Below are 19,655 nucleotides of genomic sequence, written 5' to 3'. Positions count from 1 at the left end.
TGCAGTGTTGGAAGGCCTATTAGGCATCTGGTCTAATCCTTTGGAATGTGTTATTATCCACCTGCCAAACAGCATGCAGGTCAGCATATATCCAAACATTATGTACTTGTAAGAACTTACTACCAATAACACAAGAGCTTTATTTTTCCCCTAGAAAGAACTGAAAACTTGCTCTAAAACTGCTGCTCTCTAGTTCTATGCTCGCATAGGATCATGAAGAATAAGTCCATGGTCCTCTAAATGTGTCAACTCTCCAACTCTAGTAATGGAAACCAAGAATAGTTTTCTAATATCTTTATCTGCTTAGCTGAAAAAGAATCTTAAACATATTTTCGAGAAATTGATGCATTTTCTAGATATCGAAAGAAGAGTCTATAGCTGGGGGAGCAAAAATATATTTTAACCTTTATGAAAGTTATAGAAAATTCTTAGCTTTCTATATGACACAAAATTTAAAATAAACTAAGTTTGTGAACACATGCTAAGTACATCAAATTATTTAAATCTTTTATTATGACAATTGACATATTAAGTGAAAGAAATGACAGTATTATAATAAAACATTTTGAAAGAGAAAGTTACACAGTTAGGCCAGTAGCTATCAAATGGCTTAGGCCCGGCATATAACACTAAAAATTCTGATCAGACTGTAGTGAGACATTGAACATTTCATTAACAAAATTATTGGCACCAGCCACAACATATTTTGGTTGTCACAAGGAATATTATATTTAAACAATTATGCACTGCAATTCTAACACACTAAACTGCAATTTTAACACACTAGGTGTTCATACACTGCAGTTTATTCCTGAAGCTTTAAGCAATCAGGAATTTCTACTCTTTTTATGCGCAAAATTTGTGTTATCAAAATCATGTTTCCAGTTGTTCCCCCCCCACCCCTCACATGCAGTACATTATGTGACAGACAGCACTCCAGTTTCTCTTTCACTAAGAGCATAGTCCTGATTACTTCCAAGTTAGTTTTATGTTACTTTTGGAGTTGCTCTTTAGTACTTGGCTAGAAACAAAGTTCTGAGACCCTATTCCAGGAATAAGTTCTTTTTTTTATGCATAGGAAAATAAAGCATTTTGTATGAGCATGTCTAAAAATCCAAGAGGTGTTCAAATCAAACCCTTCCTGGATCCCAGTTATTACTTTAAAATCAAAGTGAAATCCTAAAATAGGCAATTTACAAATTCTTATTTAGAATTTGTAATCTTCAAGTGGAAATTCATGGTCCTCAGGCTTCTGTCTGGGTGAACATAGCAAAGAAATTGACTTCCCACGTTAGCTGACAATAGATGAAGATAGCTTAGAAATTATGACACTTAGATTATTTTAATTCTTTACAAGAATATACTTCTGCTACAAAGAATAAGAATGATAAAATTATCAGATGGCAAAAATTACTGGCATTTTAAAAAGATATTAATATAACACGGTAAAATATACCATGTAAAAGGCTGCTAAAATCAGCAATTTTACAAGATTTCAAAAATACTTAATAAGGAGGGATGGAATTTGAAACTGATTTCCCTTCTTGACATATTTCAGCAAATATTCATCCCTGTGGAATTAAATCTACTGAATAACCAAATTGAGCAATTCTAGTTTTTTCTTCTTTTACACACAGAAATCAAGCCCTGATCTACCCCGATCCCATCTTAGCACAGGATACCTTTCAGTGTACAGAAAATCTGCAAGTTTTTGGTAAGCTACTATTCAAATACTTTGATCAAGAAGCTACTCTGAAAGAACACCAGACCAACATTGAGAATACCCTAGTTTTCATCACAAAAGTCATGCACTGTCAAATTTGGGCTACTATAGCAGTTCTGATCCTGAAACGCCACATTTTTGCTCATACAAACCCAATCTGTGTGTATAGGTACGTGTCTAACATATATGTGTGGGTATAATTTTCATGCACTGACTTTAAAAGCTTTGGAGACAAGTTTTAGTTTAATTTCAAGGCCTGTTCATGTAACAATACTGTCATGCACCATAACACTACTAAAGGGTAGTAAGATGAAAAAGACAATGGCACAGATTGTTAAATAATTTTAGGTTTAATTACATAATGCACCTGTAGATGTTCTAGCATAAACACAATTGTAAAAATCTACATCCTATTTTAGGGTACTTTCCCACCTCCCATCCCATAAAAGCTGTACAGTTATAAAAAAATGTGACTCAAGCAAAATAAACTTTTTTCTTTTCTTCCTTTTGTTTTTCAACATACAAAATAAATTAAACTATTCAGAAGGTTTTGAGCCATTAACTTCCCCAATGACTGTGTTCTGGCTGTCAGTAAGCATGTCATGCAGGCTCCTGGTCTATGACCAGAACTCAATAAATACAGATCAAACAAAACCTCAAAACACTTAAATTAGATTTTTTTAGAAACCAATGAAAGTCAAGAAATATATAATTAGGGTTAACAATTCCATTCTTAACTTACATAATCCAGTGGCAAAAAGAAAAAGGCAAGTTATTCAGTCCTAGGCATATTTGCTTGCTTGTGTGGTTTGGCAGCCCCCAAAAAACAGAACGAAACAAAAAACCCAAATATAAAATTTTTGGAAAAACGTGTTTTCCTCATTCATAGTATATAAAGGTTTAATAAATTTTTCCCCTTCTAATGATTATGTCTTTTCAGGTGACTTACATATTTAGGATACCTTAAAGTCATTAAGATAAAAATAATGTCTTTATTATTTGAAACTTCTACAATGTGCCAGACAGAATTGGGTTTACAGCCTTTCCCAGAGCAAATTGGTATAAATATGAAATTTTTACAACTGCACTCACATGACCAAAATGAAGGGGGAAAAATCCACTAAAGTGATAGTGACTCTAGAATCAACTTCTGAAAGGGTCTACATGAATAAAAAAGTGTACAGTCTGAAGTGGTTATATAAAAACTACTTTAGAATATGTTTATTTGGGAATGACTCTTCAGTGTTATATTTACTTAGCACTTCTTGGCACGCAAAAATGTTAAATTATTGAAGTGAAACAGTATCAAAATGTATGTTACGTAAGTAAACAAAATAACATAACCCAGTTTAAACATATTGACAGCAAAAGGTCTTGTCTTTCAGGATTGGTATGAATATAGAAAAAAATCAGTTTACTTGCTTTTTCCAAGGAAAGTTTACAGATACACACCGGAAATAGTGGATAAAATAGGAATGGATTGTATCCTGCAAGTTTAATAATTAATCATATTAAGTATAATGAGGACCAGATAGGTTACAGCAGTTTATAGTCTTGGCCTTCTCTGCTTCTTGAAGAAGCAGGAAAATATTTTGAGAATGTCAAACCAACAAGAAAAACTATTTTACTCTAGACTTTCTGTAACTAAATGATATCCTTAATTCTGTATCAGTTGCAATGCAATTATTTGCCTTATTTCTTTTCATAAGAAATTACTGAAGGATTATTCTAATTATGTATATATATATATATATATATATATATATATATATATACACATACACATATATGTATGTATACACTCACTCTCTCTCTCTCTCTCCATTTGAAAAAAGATTGGGGTTTTGGAATACTTGTCCAAAGCTGTGAGTCAACACCATGAATTAAAAACTTGTTTCAATGTGCTGGTAAAGAATGGAGTTCACAACTTTTTCTGAGTATTAAAGTCATACATTCATTAGGGTCTTTAAAGTTGTGTGATAGAATGGTTAACATTTGAGGGGGGTACAGGAAATCAAACTCAGGACCTTGTGAGTGCTAGGCAGGTGCTTATGCTGCTGAGCTATATCCCTGGCCTGCAGTTAACATTTCTGATGCCCATAAACAGAAGACAAATATGAATTCCTTGTGATAAATGAAATTTCCACTTAAAAAAATAACATTTTCTCATTTTAAACCTTGATTGAAGTAATATCCACATTTTTCTTAATATATGTACTGTGCTTAAATATAGGATGGATTCTAGCAACCAAAAATTGAAAATTGGATAATGATACTTTTAATTTTTAAAGTAATATTCTTTGAAATTAATTTGTCCTTAAGTCTTTTTTTCCCAACAACTTCATTAGCTTTCAAAATCTTTGGTTCTTCGGCAGATTTTTTTTAAAGAAAACATTACCAGTAGACATGAATTTATTCGAAATTAAACTGTTTATTCATTCAGTCAACTCTGACCAATTAAAAAAGGATGCCAAAGAAAACCAACCTCAGTATTCTTGAAAATATGTCTGCTGTCATTTTGCAGTAATGTAGCAACAATGAAAAATGTTTTACACTAAACACTATCATCAACACAAATGTACAGACCAGTCTGAGTCTTTCTCATGTATAATATTTCAATTCGAAGCTTTTGTATTGTGGAAGTTTGGCTAATTATCAGATCTTTTGAGAAATTGCAGACTAAACTCTGAAGAGTAAACTACACCTCTCCTTAATATATTTGCTGTAGACTAGTTTGATATTGTGAGCCCAACTTGTATTAAAAAAAGAAAGCTTGTATTATTAAAGGGCTCTACTATATAGCAACTATTATGAATCTAAATCCATGGCTAGTGCCCTAACAAGGATTCAAAATGGTCTATTTGCTACATGAATTACTGCTTTCCTTTATTTTCCTAATGCATGTATTATGTCTTTGGATACAGAATATTTTTCTCTAATTTTTTTAGTATTAACAGACTTTTTCAGAGTAACGATATCTGAGGGATAACAGACTCTGTGGAACTGAATCTAAACCAGGTCTGGGGACTTAGCTTATTAGGAGAGTGCTTGCCTAGCATGCATGAGGCCCTGGGTTTAATCCCCAGCACCACTGCCCACCACCACCACCACTCTCACACACACACCCACACACATACCCACACACACACACAGGGCAGCAGAACTGTATCTACCTGCATAGTGTGTTAATTAGCTTCCTGATTATGTTCTTGGTAGATGAAACATAGCTGATGGTTTATAAGTTTCAGGCAGCACAAGTGGTTTCATAACCCATGTCAGTGGACATTTGCCACAGGGAACACTCAGTCTTTTCTATAAAAATTACCTGGAACTTTATAGAGCAAAAGAGTAAAAAGAACTCCTTATGTCATGTTGAGCATCCCATTAAATTACCTACCCATTTAATGTTAGCAATCACCTGCTTAACTAAGAGGAATTAGTAGGTGGAAGCAGGAGCTGATGGGTCCAGAGGTAGAGACAGGGCACAGAGTTTCTACATCATAGTGGCTTTACCCAGTTGCAGGGCTAAAACAGTACAGGGAGATTGTGGAGCACAAAAGGCCACTTATACATTCAGACCACTTACCTGACACTAGGTAGTAGAAATCCTTTTGCCTGCCTGTTTTAGTATTTTAAAAGGCTTAAAATCCTTAGCTTTCAAATAAATAAAACAAACCAAGCTAGAAAGGACGATTAGTAAGTGAATGTGGCTCCATTTTAGCCTGCGTCACTGCCTTTACATATAAGCCCTTCCCTCCCTTCCAGTGGAACACTGTTTTAAAATAAAAATCACAAGTTAGTTGGAACCACATGCTATTATTGCATCCTATTTTTAGGCTGCTTTCATTATTTTATTTTTTATACAGATACATATACATAGCTAGAATCAAAGAAAATGTTAATGGGCAGGTGCTACAGAACTAAAGTGAAATAAAAAACAACTGAAAAACAGCTATAAACTTTCAGGGCCAACAAGTAAGACTTTAAGGGTAACACTTGTTGAGGAAGGAAAAGTAAGAACATAAAGACTTTAAAGAGGTATATGCAAGTCTAATGCCAGCTTGTAATAAGAGAAGTGCCTTAGTATACATTGACGAGCACATACAATGCTTAATCTGGAAAGAAAAACCAAAATTCCTTGGGCCAGCAGCAGATACAGTGTGTCCATTGCCGGCAACAGACACAACACTGGTACAGAAAAACCCAAATCCCAGGGCAACAGTACTCACAGAAATCATGGGTCAAAGTTTCAGAATGTGACAAGAAAGGATTAATCACAAGTGCTATTCTCTGTACAATGTTATGGCTCTGCCTGAAATCTTTCAGCTGTAACAGAAACTAAAGATAAAAGTTCATATTTTAGTGTCAATCATGTTAAATATTTAGTTACAAACCACCTTTCCTTGAAAGAAAGGGCTTACCTTTCTTTAAAATGCTGAGATGTTTAAAATGGATGTCATGCTTAATTAAGTATATTGGTGGTTCCCACTCAACTCTATGTTGGTTGTGTGATTACTAATGAATTTTAATAGAAGACTAATGATCTAAGGCCAAAACTACATTCAGATCCTGCTAATATATCCAGGCAGATAGGAAATTTAACACATACATACACACAGGCACGCATACACATACACACATGCTAAAACTCAAACTAAAAACCTCCCAAAGGAACTGCTTTGTTTGTAGACTTCAATTTGAAGTAGATACTAAGGGCAAGAATAGACCAGTTAATATTCACCTGAAAATTCCTTCCCAGTCTTCAAATGTGCTAAAATACCATTGTCAGCTTAGCATCTCTTCATGTATGTTACATATAGATGTATTTCCTCAAAATGAATTTCAGATATTTAAAAACAAGTGGCCAGAAGACAAGAGTTGTATTATTGGCAATGTTTATAGTCCACCTAGGTATTAGGAAAGACAACATCAGACAATAGTATATAAAGGCCACTTTCTATTACTTCATAAAGCTATTTTCAACAACTTTGTTACTAGCACAATCTGGTTGTCAAAGCTTCATTATTGATTTTACTGTTCAAATGCTTTTCAGATGATTTTGTTAACAAGAAACTCCACTATAATAGAAACTTATGTTGTAGGGGTTTTTTGTTTTGTTTTTCTTTTTTTTTTTTTAAACAATGGTACGTTCACGGTCTCTTCTTTATTTAAAGTGTGGTAACTCCAATAGTAAACAAGGTGATTTCACGAAGGCTATTACTAAATGACTTATGTAGGATGTTATCTACAATTCTCAAAGAGGCAACAGTTAGGACTCGAGCTTTTAAATGGTCTGTTAATCATCATCTATGCCATGACTGTTTAAATATAATATATTTAATATGAAAAGCTAGAGCACAAGTGCTTTTTCCCACCCCTAAATTCTGTTTTTGGCCCTCATATATATGGAATGCATTCTTATCCACAAAGTCAGGAGAGCTCAGGAAATATAAAGTCAAAAATATACAAATCTTTGTTGTTATTATAATAAGATTTTTTTTCCATGAATGAAATTACCAAGGACCATGAACTTGGAAAAAGAAAATCAAAAGGAATTTACAGCAATTATTTATCTTCAAAGTTCGAAACTGGTCACTTCACAGAAAGACTTCAGAGCTTGTTGAATTTTTTTCTTCTAAAAAGTCATTCTGTAGTGGAGTTTTCTAGGAAAAATTAAACAGCTTTTAATAACTGGCCCGCTGGTGTGAGAGCTACCGTGGAATAAATTAGCACAAAAATGGAAAAAGTCTTACAACTGTTCACTGTTACAGACATAATCAACAAGGTCAGTTACTCTCAAAAGCTCATCTTCTTCCTCTTCTGGTGCCCCTGCCTCCTGCCCACTTGTCCCATTGGAGGCTAGGCTTGCACTGGTTGTGCTGTTGTCCTTGGGTGTTTGAGGCTTCTCAGGTGGCTTGCCAATCAAGTTCTCAATGGCTTTGCCAGGACTCTGTCCATTAGTAGAAGGTAAATCCACTAAGCTATAGTCCAAAGGGCTCCCCACTTTGCCAACATTTTCAAAGTCCTCTTCCTCATCACTTTCTATCCGATAGGACTTCTTGGTAATCTCTTGTGCTGAGGGCAAGACCCTGGGCTGGCTGTCATGGGCATGCTGATCTACATCTCCATGTGTATTGTCACAGCTCTCCTCGTCTGTTTCAATCCGGTGTAGCCGTTTTCGGGATGGTTTGCTTTCCTCTTCCTCCTCATCTGCTTCTGAATATTCATCTGTACTTCGGCCCCGCTTTCGAACTGACCGCTTTGAATCTTTAGCTAGCTCATCGTCTTCAGAGTTCTTGGATGTATAGCTCTCTAGAATAAACAGTACATTTAAGGTATTGGCACACTTAACCATAAATGGATTTAATACTCCTTCCTTACCTCCTTTTCACTCCATGTCCTTTCACCCTATGTCCCTCATATTTAAATATTTTCCTTCAATAACTGGACTGATTTCTCTCAGTAACATAATACCTAAAATGATTTGTAGTGTACTTTTTACCTTGGTTTTTGGAAACAGCAGATTTCCTGGAGAAGAAATCTAATGATCCTTGAATTAAGATAAGGTGATCACACAAACTAGGAAGCTATAATCAGAGAATCATATAAACTAGGCCAACAATCAGGGAATCACATAAACATACAAAGAAAGATTTATACTGGGTAAATCACTCTGCCCATCTAAAACGCTGTGCAAATTTTATGTTATTAAATACCCATGGTAGGTTGAGGCTATCTACTACTATACTTGTAAGTGATCTTACCTAGTTTCATGACTTTGCATACCCATATTACTGATGACTCTTATTTTAGACAATCACTAAATCCTAGACTACATATAAAACTTGCTCCTCAGCGTCTATTTTAAGTAGCACAACAGGTATCTCAAACCTAATTGAATAAAACTGAGCTCCAAAACTTCCCCCTTAAATCTGAGGCATTGTGCTCTCCAGCATCCTAGTTTCTAGGTTATTCTGTTGTTAAAAGTATACATTACTACTATAATTTCTCTTTCATCTAACCCATGCGTAAATCCTTCTGGATTGCCTTTAAGATACCTATAATTTGCCAACTTTTCATTCTTGAGAGACATCATCTCTCACCTGGATTGTTTCAGTAACCTTCTCTGCTAGTCTTGAATTCTCAGTCCTTGTCTGCTTCAATTTATTCATAATACCAGTTACACAACAAATTAAAACCTAACTTGGACCATATCACTAATTTGTTCATAATTCTCTAATTTATTTACTTCTCATTAAGAATAAAATACAGCCTATATAGTGCTCTACTCTGTGCTGTCCACAATGACAGAGTCATATGATTATTTTAATTTTAAATTTAACAAATATTCAGTTCCATAGTCATGGCAGACATATTTAACTTGATCAACAGCCAAATGGGGCTAATGCTTACTGTACTGATCAGCATAAATACAAAATAGTCCCATCACTGCATAAGTTAAATTAAACTGTGGTGCTCTTCATCAAGTTAAATTTGTTTTTCCTCTAAAAAAGCAGGCTGTATGATCTGACAGATTTTCTCAACTTAAAATGGTCGTGGCCATTTTCAGTAAAACTTGATCTGTAAAAAGGTTATGCAGCCAGGTGTGGGAGCGCGAGCCATTAATCCCAGCACTCGGGAGGCTGAGGCAGGAGGCCTGAGCTACAACGTGAGCTTCAGGCCAGCCTGAACTGCATAGTGAGACCCTGTCTCAAAAAGAAACACATGCAAAAAAAGTTTATGCAAAAAAAAGTGCTGTAATTTGCCAACTTGTTCTCTACCATCTGGGACCAAGTGATCTCTGCTGCAGTTTCTCCTCATGTAGCTCTAACAACCTTGGTCCTCTTCTGTTCCCTGAAAATGCCAGGCACAAAATTGCCTCAAGGCCTTCATATTTGTTCTGCTAGTATCACTTTGTTCTTCCTCAGTACTGGGAAATGAACTAAGGCCTTCACAGTAAACTTCATCGTTAGCTCTTTTTAAAAATTTTGCCACAGAGTATTTCTCAGTAGATCACTAACTTGTCCAGGTGAGGTTCAAACTTTCAGTTCTGCCTCAGCCTTCCACAATGCCTGGATTACACGTACACAACTATGTATAACCAGTATTACTCTTGTTTACTGTCGCTTTCTCCCCTGCTAACACTATGCTTTATGAAGCTTAATTTTGTTCTCTGTTGAATTTCCAGAGCTATTAAGGGTCTATTTCAATAAATCATATTTAACGACTAAATTAATGGTTAAACATTTGTTTATTTAACACATGAAGGAAATGTCAAAAAGACATTCATCTTCCTTTGATAGCCTCACATACCCAAATATTTAGCCCCCTTTCTTTCACTCAAACTCTTATTTCATGAAAAAAAATCTTTAAAATAGATCAGATACAATGATGAATTAATTGTAAAGAAAAAAAAGGTAGGAGGACAAGGATTGGGATCCAACTCCCTATGATGAACATAATAATTATGTATTGCAAACAAAAATTAAAATTTAAAAAATCAAATAAACTTAGGAAATGCTCTGTAATAACTACAAAGACTAAATGGATACTACAGGTTCATATTTTAGCCTCCACTGTACTTGTGGTAGGTAGCACTGCCCAAGCTATTACATAAGACAGTTTATGACAAGCAAGGAGAGAGAGATGGCAGACACCTTCATTTGAAACTGTTCTGCTACTCACAGGATAGGAAGTCATTTCGAAATGAGGGCCACGAATAAGATAGCAAAAAAGTGAGGAAAACAATAAACCACAAAGAAGATTTCAGTTTCAATAAAACTTTAAAGCTTGGTATGGTAGAACAAGCCTGTAATCCCAGTACTCAGGATGCTGAAGCAGGAGTTTTTCTGGTTGTGGTGGGGCATGCCTATGAAGGAGCAGGATCACTCCGAGTTCAAGGCCAGCCCAGGCCACAAAGTGAGTATAAGGCCAGCCTGAACTGCACAGCAAAAACTTCTCAAAAAGACAAAAAAACCCGTTAACGAAGAGCTAAACTTGAGGCCAGTCTGGGTTACTCAGTGGCTCAATGCCAGCATGAATTACAAAGATGCTGTCTCAAAAAAAGTAGTAATGATAAAAAATCTGTTACATTGAAGTTCTTAAAAATCAAAATCTTACCAATTGACATTTATTTAAACTATTAGTAGTAACTAGGGACAAAATGGGAATTTATCTCAAAGATAATCTGATTTAATGAATCTTTTAAAAAGAATATAATTACAACCTTGATTTTATGATGTCTATTGCTCCCTTGTCCATATTTCTGTAAATAGGTAGTCTACTACTTACCTTCACTCTCTGAACTGGAAAGTCTACGCTTGTGAACTCGTCTGATTTCTTTACCACGTCGTAAACTCTTCTGGGAACCGTCACTTTCGGAATCTTCTTTGTAGTTAATTTGTCTTTTCTGGTTCCTCCTTGACCGTCTTCGTCGAGTTTCTACAAAATCATCACTAAAATCATCGCTAAAGTCACTTTCTATTAAAAAAAAGAAAAAAGAAAACAAATACAAAATTTAAGTCCATTAAGTAGAATTACAAGTAACACAGGTTATAAAAAATATAAAACATACTTGTGATACAATTTTAGATGAGTAATAGCTGGGTTTTTTGGTCATACTGAGGAGTGAACCCAGAGTCCCATGTATGCTAGTAAGCCCTCTAAAACTAAGCTGTATCCTCAGATCTTATTTTTTTATTTTGAGGTGGTGGTCACTAAATTGCCCAACCTGACCTTGGATTTATAATCCTCCTACTCCAGCATTCCAAGTAACTGCTAAACTTTACAAATACATACTATTACCAATAAATTCTCAAAATAAGAAAATGTTTTAAGGGAGCACTAGTGTGTAACTCGGTGATATAATTCTTCCTTAGCATGTACCTTTCACTTGATGTCTACCCACAAAAAACTTTTAATGTATTTTTTAAAATCTTTATTTACCCTAAGTTACTGGGGCAGGTGCACACCTGACACTATTCTTATTAGTGAGCCGACACCAGAATCTTCTTCCAGATAATTTGCTGTTCCTATTTCAGCTAGTCTCCTAATAATACAACCCTCTAACCAAAAGACACTCATAAACCTACATATTCCAAAGAAGTACAAAATTAGAGTTACAATGTTTACTCTTCTCCATGTGTAATGAAAATCTGTTAAATAAAGCATACAAGTCTATTTACCTCTGAAAGAATTGGTAAATAGCACCATTACCTTGATCAATAAAATAGAATGAGATTATGGCTTTATCAAAGAGCTGTTTTTCAGAAGTGTTCACAAATTACACAGAATTATTACATTCTACTTTCTTATTCTCTAATAATTGTAAACAAGCAAAAGAGCTAGCTATTAAAGTGGTTTTACATACCAAATCTTGGATAAACCAAATCAAAACAGTGACAGTAATATAGCATCCACTGAAAAAATATAAATCCTAAATATATGCTGATATGAGGAAAAAAAAATAAAGGAAAAACTCTTCCTTACAGGACAATGAAAAATTAACATAAAAAGTATGAATAATAAATATGAAAAGGATGACCAAGTTGGAAAATCTGAAATACAATCAAAATACAGTGATTTAAATTTAAAAATTATTACAGTAAAAGCATATTAATTCCTCTCTAAATACTCTCACTTGCTTCAAACACAGCCCATTCTTGCAAATTTCTGAAGCAGTTCTGGAAGTTCTATGAGTGTCTTCAAGTGGTACAAACAAAAACACAAGAAATGACTGCTGCCACGTGCCATCCAAAGGAAAGGCAGGCACATAAAAACATTTTGGAGTGTACTAAGCCACCTTATTCATTGAATCTGGCACAGTACAACTTTTGTTCCTTCCCCAGAGTCAAAATGACCATGAAAAGTAAACATTTTGATATTAAGTTAACAACATTGAGTAGTATGTATTTTCTCAGTGTACTTAATGAAAAACATATAGTTAATAATGAGTCTTAAGGACTCAAAATTTTATTTAGAAGGCTTACAATTGATAGAATTTATAAAACTGTTAATTCTAGAAGTCATCAAAATTTATTGACTTGGTATGAAATGGATACAGTTTAATTTTACCAGAGTCTCTACTGTTCTCCTCAGATTCCTCCTCCTCATCATCATCAGAGTACTTTTTCTTTGGGGTCTTTCTGCGCAAACGTCTGCTTTGCCTCATTGGCCGGGAGGGGTGTCGCCTTAGTCTGCGGCTACAGAAATCAGTGTCACTGTCCTCATTAGATGGTGGATCTTCTTCACTTTCATCTAGGTTTTCATCAGATACGACAAATTCATCCTGAGATCTGTCCAAAGAAAAATGTAAATTATGACACATTTAGAACCAAGAACACATTTTTGAACAACTGAATTCAAATGAGTGCACGGAAAGGTTAAGAACTGTTTACTATAATATAGCTAAATTATCATATCAGTATCTTTTTACAAAATGCAAAGTGTCTTGCTACCTTTCTCTCTCAGGCATACCTGTGAAGATCAACTGATGACTATTTTTTTTTTGGAGACAAGATCTTCCTATTTGATCCAGACTGGCCTCAAAACTTGTGATCCTCCCTGCCTATGCCTGGGTGTTAGATTATAACAAGCCAGTGATATCTGGCTACTACTGATTTTTTATACATAAGTTACATTAGTCTCTTGCAATGTCCTCAATATACTAAAATTCAGCCAAGTCCAAACCCAAATTCATTATTTTCCAACTTACTCCTCTTTTATTTCTCGGCTTGGTATCTGGTGTTATCACCATCCCGTAACTAAAACGTCACACTTGATACTGCATTTAACCTAATTTTCCTTTTTTCATTTCTTATATCTAAACCCTTCATTGGCCTTTCATCATTTTCAGGACAAAGCCAAAATTGTTACACATGACAAATAAAACATTCCATAACGTGCTTTGATTTTATGTTCTAACCAATAGGACCCCCCACCCCCGCCGCAACAGGACATTTTCTACTTCATCCTCATACTCTTGCTATCCTAAGCCAGCAGGACTTTCCCAATTAATCCATGACATTTGATAGCATGCTGCTTTGTATCTCCTCTGCTTACAAGGCCTCCTTCCCTATCCTGCTTCTAATCTCAAACTCAATGATCCACCACAACATTCACAGCTTTACTTCTGGGAAACTTCTACGGATCTCTTGGGTTGAGCCAATTATTCTCATTTATGTTTTACCTGAATTTAGGTAGAATGACTTTCTATCTCCACTAACAATGTGAAAAGTGTAACTCTGCAGTATTGTTTTAGTGCTTACTCTACACAGAAGCCTTCCCTGACCATCCACATTGGCTTACATGCCCAACCCCAACCTCTATAGGTCTCGCTATTATTGACCACTTACTGGTATACTTCTCATATTTGAATGGGAACTGCATCAACCTAGTAACTAAAAGTAGCACAAGAGATAAAGCTCTCAAAAAACAAAAGTTTAATTGTAGTTAATCAAACTTCATTGTGCATGTTACTGCATATTTGAACCCATTTCATAGTTGGCTACATTGCCAGCCATTTTTTATTTTTTTACTTTGTAACAAGATTTTGCCAAGTTACCAAGCTGCCCAGCATGAGCTCAAACTTGTAATGTTCCTGCATCAGCCAACAAGGGTTATAGGCATGCAACATCATGCATGGGTATAATTTTGAATTTTTTCTTTTGGTGGTAATGGAGTATGTACTCAGGGCCCTCCCACTGAGCTGTACCTCCAGGTCTTTTTATTTTGAAAGTTTTTTTTTTTTTTTTTCCCTTTATCGGTACTGGGGATTGAACTCAAGACTGCCTGCTTGCAAGGCAGGTACTTGTGCCGCTGAGCTAAATCCGCAGCCCCCTTGAAACAGAGTCTTGCTAAGTCATAGGATTCCCCAGTGAACTTGCAATTTTCTGCCTCAGCCACACAAGGTGCTGGGATTACAGGTATGTGCCACCAAGCCAGCTATTGAATACTAAAGCAATCATATACCTAGTTTTTATTTTGCTCTAATAAAGAACCAGAATCAGCACTGTGAATCTGCTTTATATACCTTGAAAGTAAAAAGACTGTCAAGGTACACCAAAAGTAGACCTACTGCAGCATGGCCAAAGCTTTCTGCCTCCTCAGCTTTACTGAAACTGTTATCTACAAAACAGGGTCAAGCTGGGAGTAGTGGTGCACACCTGTAATCCCAGCATTCAGGAGGCTGAGGCAGGAGCATTCCCATGAGTCCAAGGTCAGACTGAACCATATAGCGAGACCCTGTCTCAAAGAAGACCAAAAACCCGGGCTGGGGATTTAGCTCAGCTGTGTAAATGCTTGCCTGGCAAGCACAAAATCTCGAGTTCAATCCCTGATACCATAAAAAAAAAAAAAAAAAAAGAAGAAGAAGAACAAGAAAATGAAAAAGAAAAGAGGGTCAGTGGCAGACCACACACCCATCACTGATCTTGAATTCATCTTCACTCTCTTCTTCATCCAGGTTGCTATCACTGTCCAAATCATTTAGACGCCGGCGTTTCTTCCGTCGAGCAGCAGCTGCTCTCTGAGGTCGTTTATTTTCTTTTCTTTCTTCATCTAAGATAGTGGATATGTCTTTCCCACGGTGACCTGTGATGGTGGAAATGTCTTTTCCTCGGCCAACTCCTGAGGTGGAGAAATGACCATGCTTATTAAATCTTCCCCTTGATTTACAAACATCCTGAAAATATGATTCCCAGGAACAAGACAAGGATGTCCACTATTACCACTCTTATTCAATTTAGTTAGCTGTGGGAACTTTAGCCAGAGCAATTAGACAAGACTAAGAAATAAAAGGAATAATCATAGGAAAGGAAGAAGTTAAATTATCACTATTAAAGGATGACATGATACTCTACATAAAAGGTCCCAAAACTTCTACCAAGAGACTTCTAGATTTAATAACCCAATGCAGTAATGTAGCTAGTTACAAAGTCAACACTCAAAAATCAATACACACATAACAAGTTCACTGAGAGAGAAATTAGGGTAACAACACTTTTCAGAATAGCATCCCAAAATAGAATACCTAGACATCAATAAAGGAAGGACCTCTACATTGAAAACTACAGTTCTCTGAAAAAGATTGAAGAGAATATCAAAAAATGCAAATATATCCCTTTTTCTTGGGTAGTGAAAATGGCCATACTTTCAAAAATAATATTCTTATCAAAATTCCACCAGCATACCTCGCAGAATTAGAGAAAATCCTAAAATTTATTTGAAACCATAAGAAACTAACAATAACAAAGGTAATTCTAGGAATCAAAGGCAAGGCAAGAGACATCACAGTCCCTGACTAGAAATTATTTAGTACTGACAAAACAAACAAACAAACAAACAAACAAACAAAAAACCCTGATCAACTGTTAGTATCATACAGAATCAACAATGGAATCTCGTTTTATTAAAAATCTGCACAGGAAGATAAACCACCAACATAGTGGACATAACCCACAGTGTGGGGAAAACTTCTGCCAACTGTTCCTCAGACAAAGTATTACTATCTAGAATATATAAAGAACTTTAAAAAAAATCAGATCACCCCTAAATTTTTTTTAATTTTGTGGAAAAAAAGGTAAAACACAATTTCTTAAGATGATACGAGAGTAAGAACAGTTAATAAACTGCCCATTATCTTTAAAGTAGTTACTCAGAGTACAAGATATGGGCATAAAAAATTCTCCAATCAATACTCATGCATACCTTTCTTTTCTGTGAACTAGGAGACACAAATAGTGTGACTTGCATTTTTCTTTTTCCCTTCATTCCACTCCACTTTCTCCATTTAGTTCCTTTTTCCTTTTTTAACAATTTCTTTCCATTTCACAATATTTGCTGTATATTTTAGACTTTACTTACTTTTTCAGTTTCTCCTATCAGGGAGACAATATGGTATTTGCCCATGTCAGTCTGATTTATCTCATTAAAGAATATGGTCTCAAGTTGCATTCATTTACCTATACATCTCAAGCTCATCCTTCTTTATAGCTGAATAGTACTCCATTATATAAAAATACCACATCTTTTTTATCTATTCTTCAGCTGATAGGCATTTGGGTTATTTCCAGGACTTAGCTATTACAAATTGTGCTACTATAAACACTGGTGCACAGATGTCACTGTAGTATGATATTTTTAATTCTTTTTAGGGGGAGGATTTTGTTGAGACAGAGTCTCACTATGCAGATGAACTTGAGCTGACTTTGTAGCCCAGACTGGTCTTGAACTTACAACAATCCTTCTGCCTCAGCACCCCTTACCCCTGAGTGCTGGGATTACAAGTGTGCTCTACCATGCCAGGCTGATATTTTTAATTCTGGGAAGCTACAAGGGGATAGCTGGGTCAAATGGATCCTCTAATCATATTTTTGAGGCCTCTCCACACTGATTTCCACAGTGGCTGCACCAGTCTACAACACTCCCACCAGCAGTGGAAAAGGGTTCCTTATCCTCACAGCCTCACCAGCATTTGCTATTGGTTGATTTCTTGCTAATAGCCATTCTGTCCAGGGTGAGATAGGATCTCAGCATTGTTTTAATTTACATCTCTCGAATAATCAGTAATGTTGAACATTTTTTCATATATTTATTTTCTGTTTGTACTTCTTCATCCAAGAAGTGTGTATTTATCTCAGATACTCATTTTTTGATTGGGTCTTGATTGACCAATGCTGTGCAACGTTTTTTCATATATTTATTTGCCATTTATATTTCTTTCTCTGCTCATTTTTGGATTGAGGTCTCCTAAATTTAAAAATCCAACCCAAAAACGGGTATTTGTAATGTACACACACTTCTCAGATGAACAAGTACAAACAGCAAATAAATATATGAAAAAAAATGTTCAAAATCAACAGTCATTCAAGAGATGTAGATTAAACCAATGCTGAGATCCTATCTCACCCTGGGCAGAACTGCTGCTATCAAGAAATCAACCAATAACAAATGCTGGTGAGGCTGTGGGGGAAAAGGAACCATTTTCTACTGTTAGGAGTGTAGACTGGGGCAACTCACTCTGCAAATCAGTGTAGATTCCTCAAAAATCTAGGAATACAAGTTTCATTTGATCCAGCTATTCCCCTTCTTGGTATCTTATCAAAAGAATTAAAAGCATCATACCACAGCAATATACATATAGTAGCACAGTTTGCAATACCCAAATCCTGGAAACCAAATGCCCATCAACTGATGAATGGACAGAGCAGATGTGGGTTTTTTAATGCAACAGAGTACTACTCTGCCATAAAGAAGGATATGCTTGAGGCACTTTTGGGTAAATGGATGCACTCTTAGTGAAATAAACCAGAAACGTTTAAATATATTGTTTCTCTGGTGCAAGAAACCGAAATAAGGACTGAAAGTAAATAACCAAAATGTATATAACAGGTGTTGTGAAATACAAGAAAATGTGCAAATAGCTAGGGAAACAGTGGAGGGGAAGGAGTAAAGGAAAAAAGGGAAAAGCAAAAAGAGCAAAGAAGAAATGGAAAATAAACTTTTGTAAATGGAAAGGGAGGAGGGGTTGAAGATAGGGTAGGAAAATGGGATAATACTTCTCTATGACAAATGTGATCATTATGTATACCAAAAATGTACCAATAAAGCATGATTGAAAAAACCCAGATATGTTGATTCAAGTGACAGAAATGTCATCAAGACAGAGTTAGGGAGAAAAAAAAAAAGGACACAGTTAGGATTTATAATCCTAGAGTTTATAATACTGAATTGAACTCATAATGTAGAGAAGCTCATTTTTTGTACTAATTCATATAATACTTTTTTGGGGTGGCACTGTGGATATATGTCATTCAGATTTTTTTTAGTACACTCAAGTTATACAATCATCATCACTAAGCAATTCCTGAATATTTCTATCACCCCAAAAACCTACTATTCGCAGTGACTAAACAGAAATCTCTAGAAAGAAGCCAAATAATTTTTCAGGTACAGAAATGTCATCAAGACATTCCTAAATTATGTTTGTAGGACAGAAAAAATGGGTAAGTGTGTAAAAGACATTTCTGGCAAAACAGGTGACATGAGTTCCATTATAAAATATTAATTTTTCCAGAGCTTTTATAATAACCAAGTAGAAGCAGAATGTTCCCACTTTGGAGCACTATACAGTACTTTCAACCAATAAATTCCTTCAAATACTCTAATGTGATGTTTGAAGAGTATGAAATAAGTAAATGAATTTTTAATGGGTTATTTTAAATAGTCTTCAAATTGTGATTATCCAGAAATTTTAAGACGTTGTGTTCTCAAAAAACCACAGAAAAGTTTCATTAGTACTCTCTTTGAAACCAGAGTAAGTAATTTGAGAACTTGAAATAAATTGTTGGCAGAGTTACACAACAAAATGTGATAAAACACTTACCTCCTCCATCAGCCTCTTTGATATCGTCTTCTATAGCTTCATCAATTGCTTCATCAAACTCATCAAATCTAAGATAAACAAATGATCACATTACAGTCTGTTCTGGCACGTACCTGTATTTATATTTACTTACTGGGTGCTACTGTAGAGTGAACATAAGACCTTCACACAGAGCTATCTCAAGGCTTCTCTTGAAATACAGTCTTGCTTAGTCTCTTAAATGCCCAAAACTCAACTCATAATTCTCCTGCTTCAGTGCTGAGATTATGGGTATATAATCCCATGCCCTGCTCTGGGTTTGAACTTTTATTTTTGTTACGGTGTTTGTTTGAGACACGGTCTTGCTATGTAATTCAGGCTGGCCTTGAACTCACTATGTAGCTCACACTGGCGAGTCTCCTGCCTTAGCATACCAAATTCTGGGATTATAGATGTGTAATACCATACCTGGCTGGTTCCTGATTTTTAAAAATGAGCTTTCTGCTATGGTATGACTATTTGTGTTGACTCAAAATTCAAAATTTGAAATCCTAACTATTAAAGCAATGG

General features: G+C 35.4%; 1 protein-coding gene across 5 annotated transcripts in view; it reads right to left on the bottom strand.

Moving 5' to 3' along the window:
* Positions 1-486: 486 nt before the first annotated feature.
* Rsf1 (remodeling and spacing factor 1) overlaps positions 487-19,655 on the bottom strand; it is a 144,222-nt gene continuing 125,053 nt past the window's right edge. For all 5 annotated transcript variants that reach the window (XM_063256419.1, XM_063256421.1, XM_063256420.1 and 2 more), the window contains 5 exons: positions 19,107-19,174; positions 15,142-15,349; positions 12,797-13,017; positions 11,015-11,203; positions 487-8,035 (listed from right to left, as the gene is read on the bottom strand). In XM_063256419.1, coding sequence (XP_063112489.1) covers positions 7,473-8,035; positions 11,015-11,203; positions 12,797-13,017; positions 15,142-15,349; positions 19,107-19,174 — 1,249 coding nt within the window. In that variant the 3' untranslated portion in view covers positions 487-7,472. The remainder of the gene's footprint in view (positions 8,036-11,014; positions 11,204-12,796; positions 13,018-15,141; positions 15,350-19,106; positions 19,175-19,655) is intronic.

The sequence above is a fragment of the Cavia porcellus genome, unplaced genomic scaffold, assembly GCF_034190915.1.
Source record: "Cavia porcellus strain 051 isolate PalLab524CR breed Dunkin Hartley unplaced genomic scaffold, mCavPor4.1 scaffold_9, whole genome shotgun sequence".
In the NCBI taxonomy this organism is placed as follows: Eukaryota; Metazoa; Chordata; class Mammalia; order Rodentia; family Caviidae; genus Cavia; species Cavia porcellus.
The sequence above is the reverse complement of the archived record's forward strand: the minus strand, read 5'-3'. Positions and strand labels throughout refer to the sequence as shown.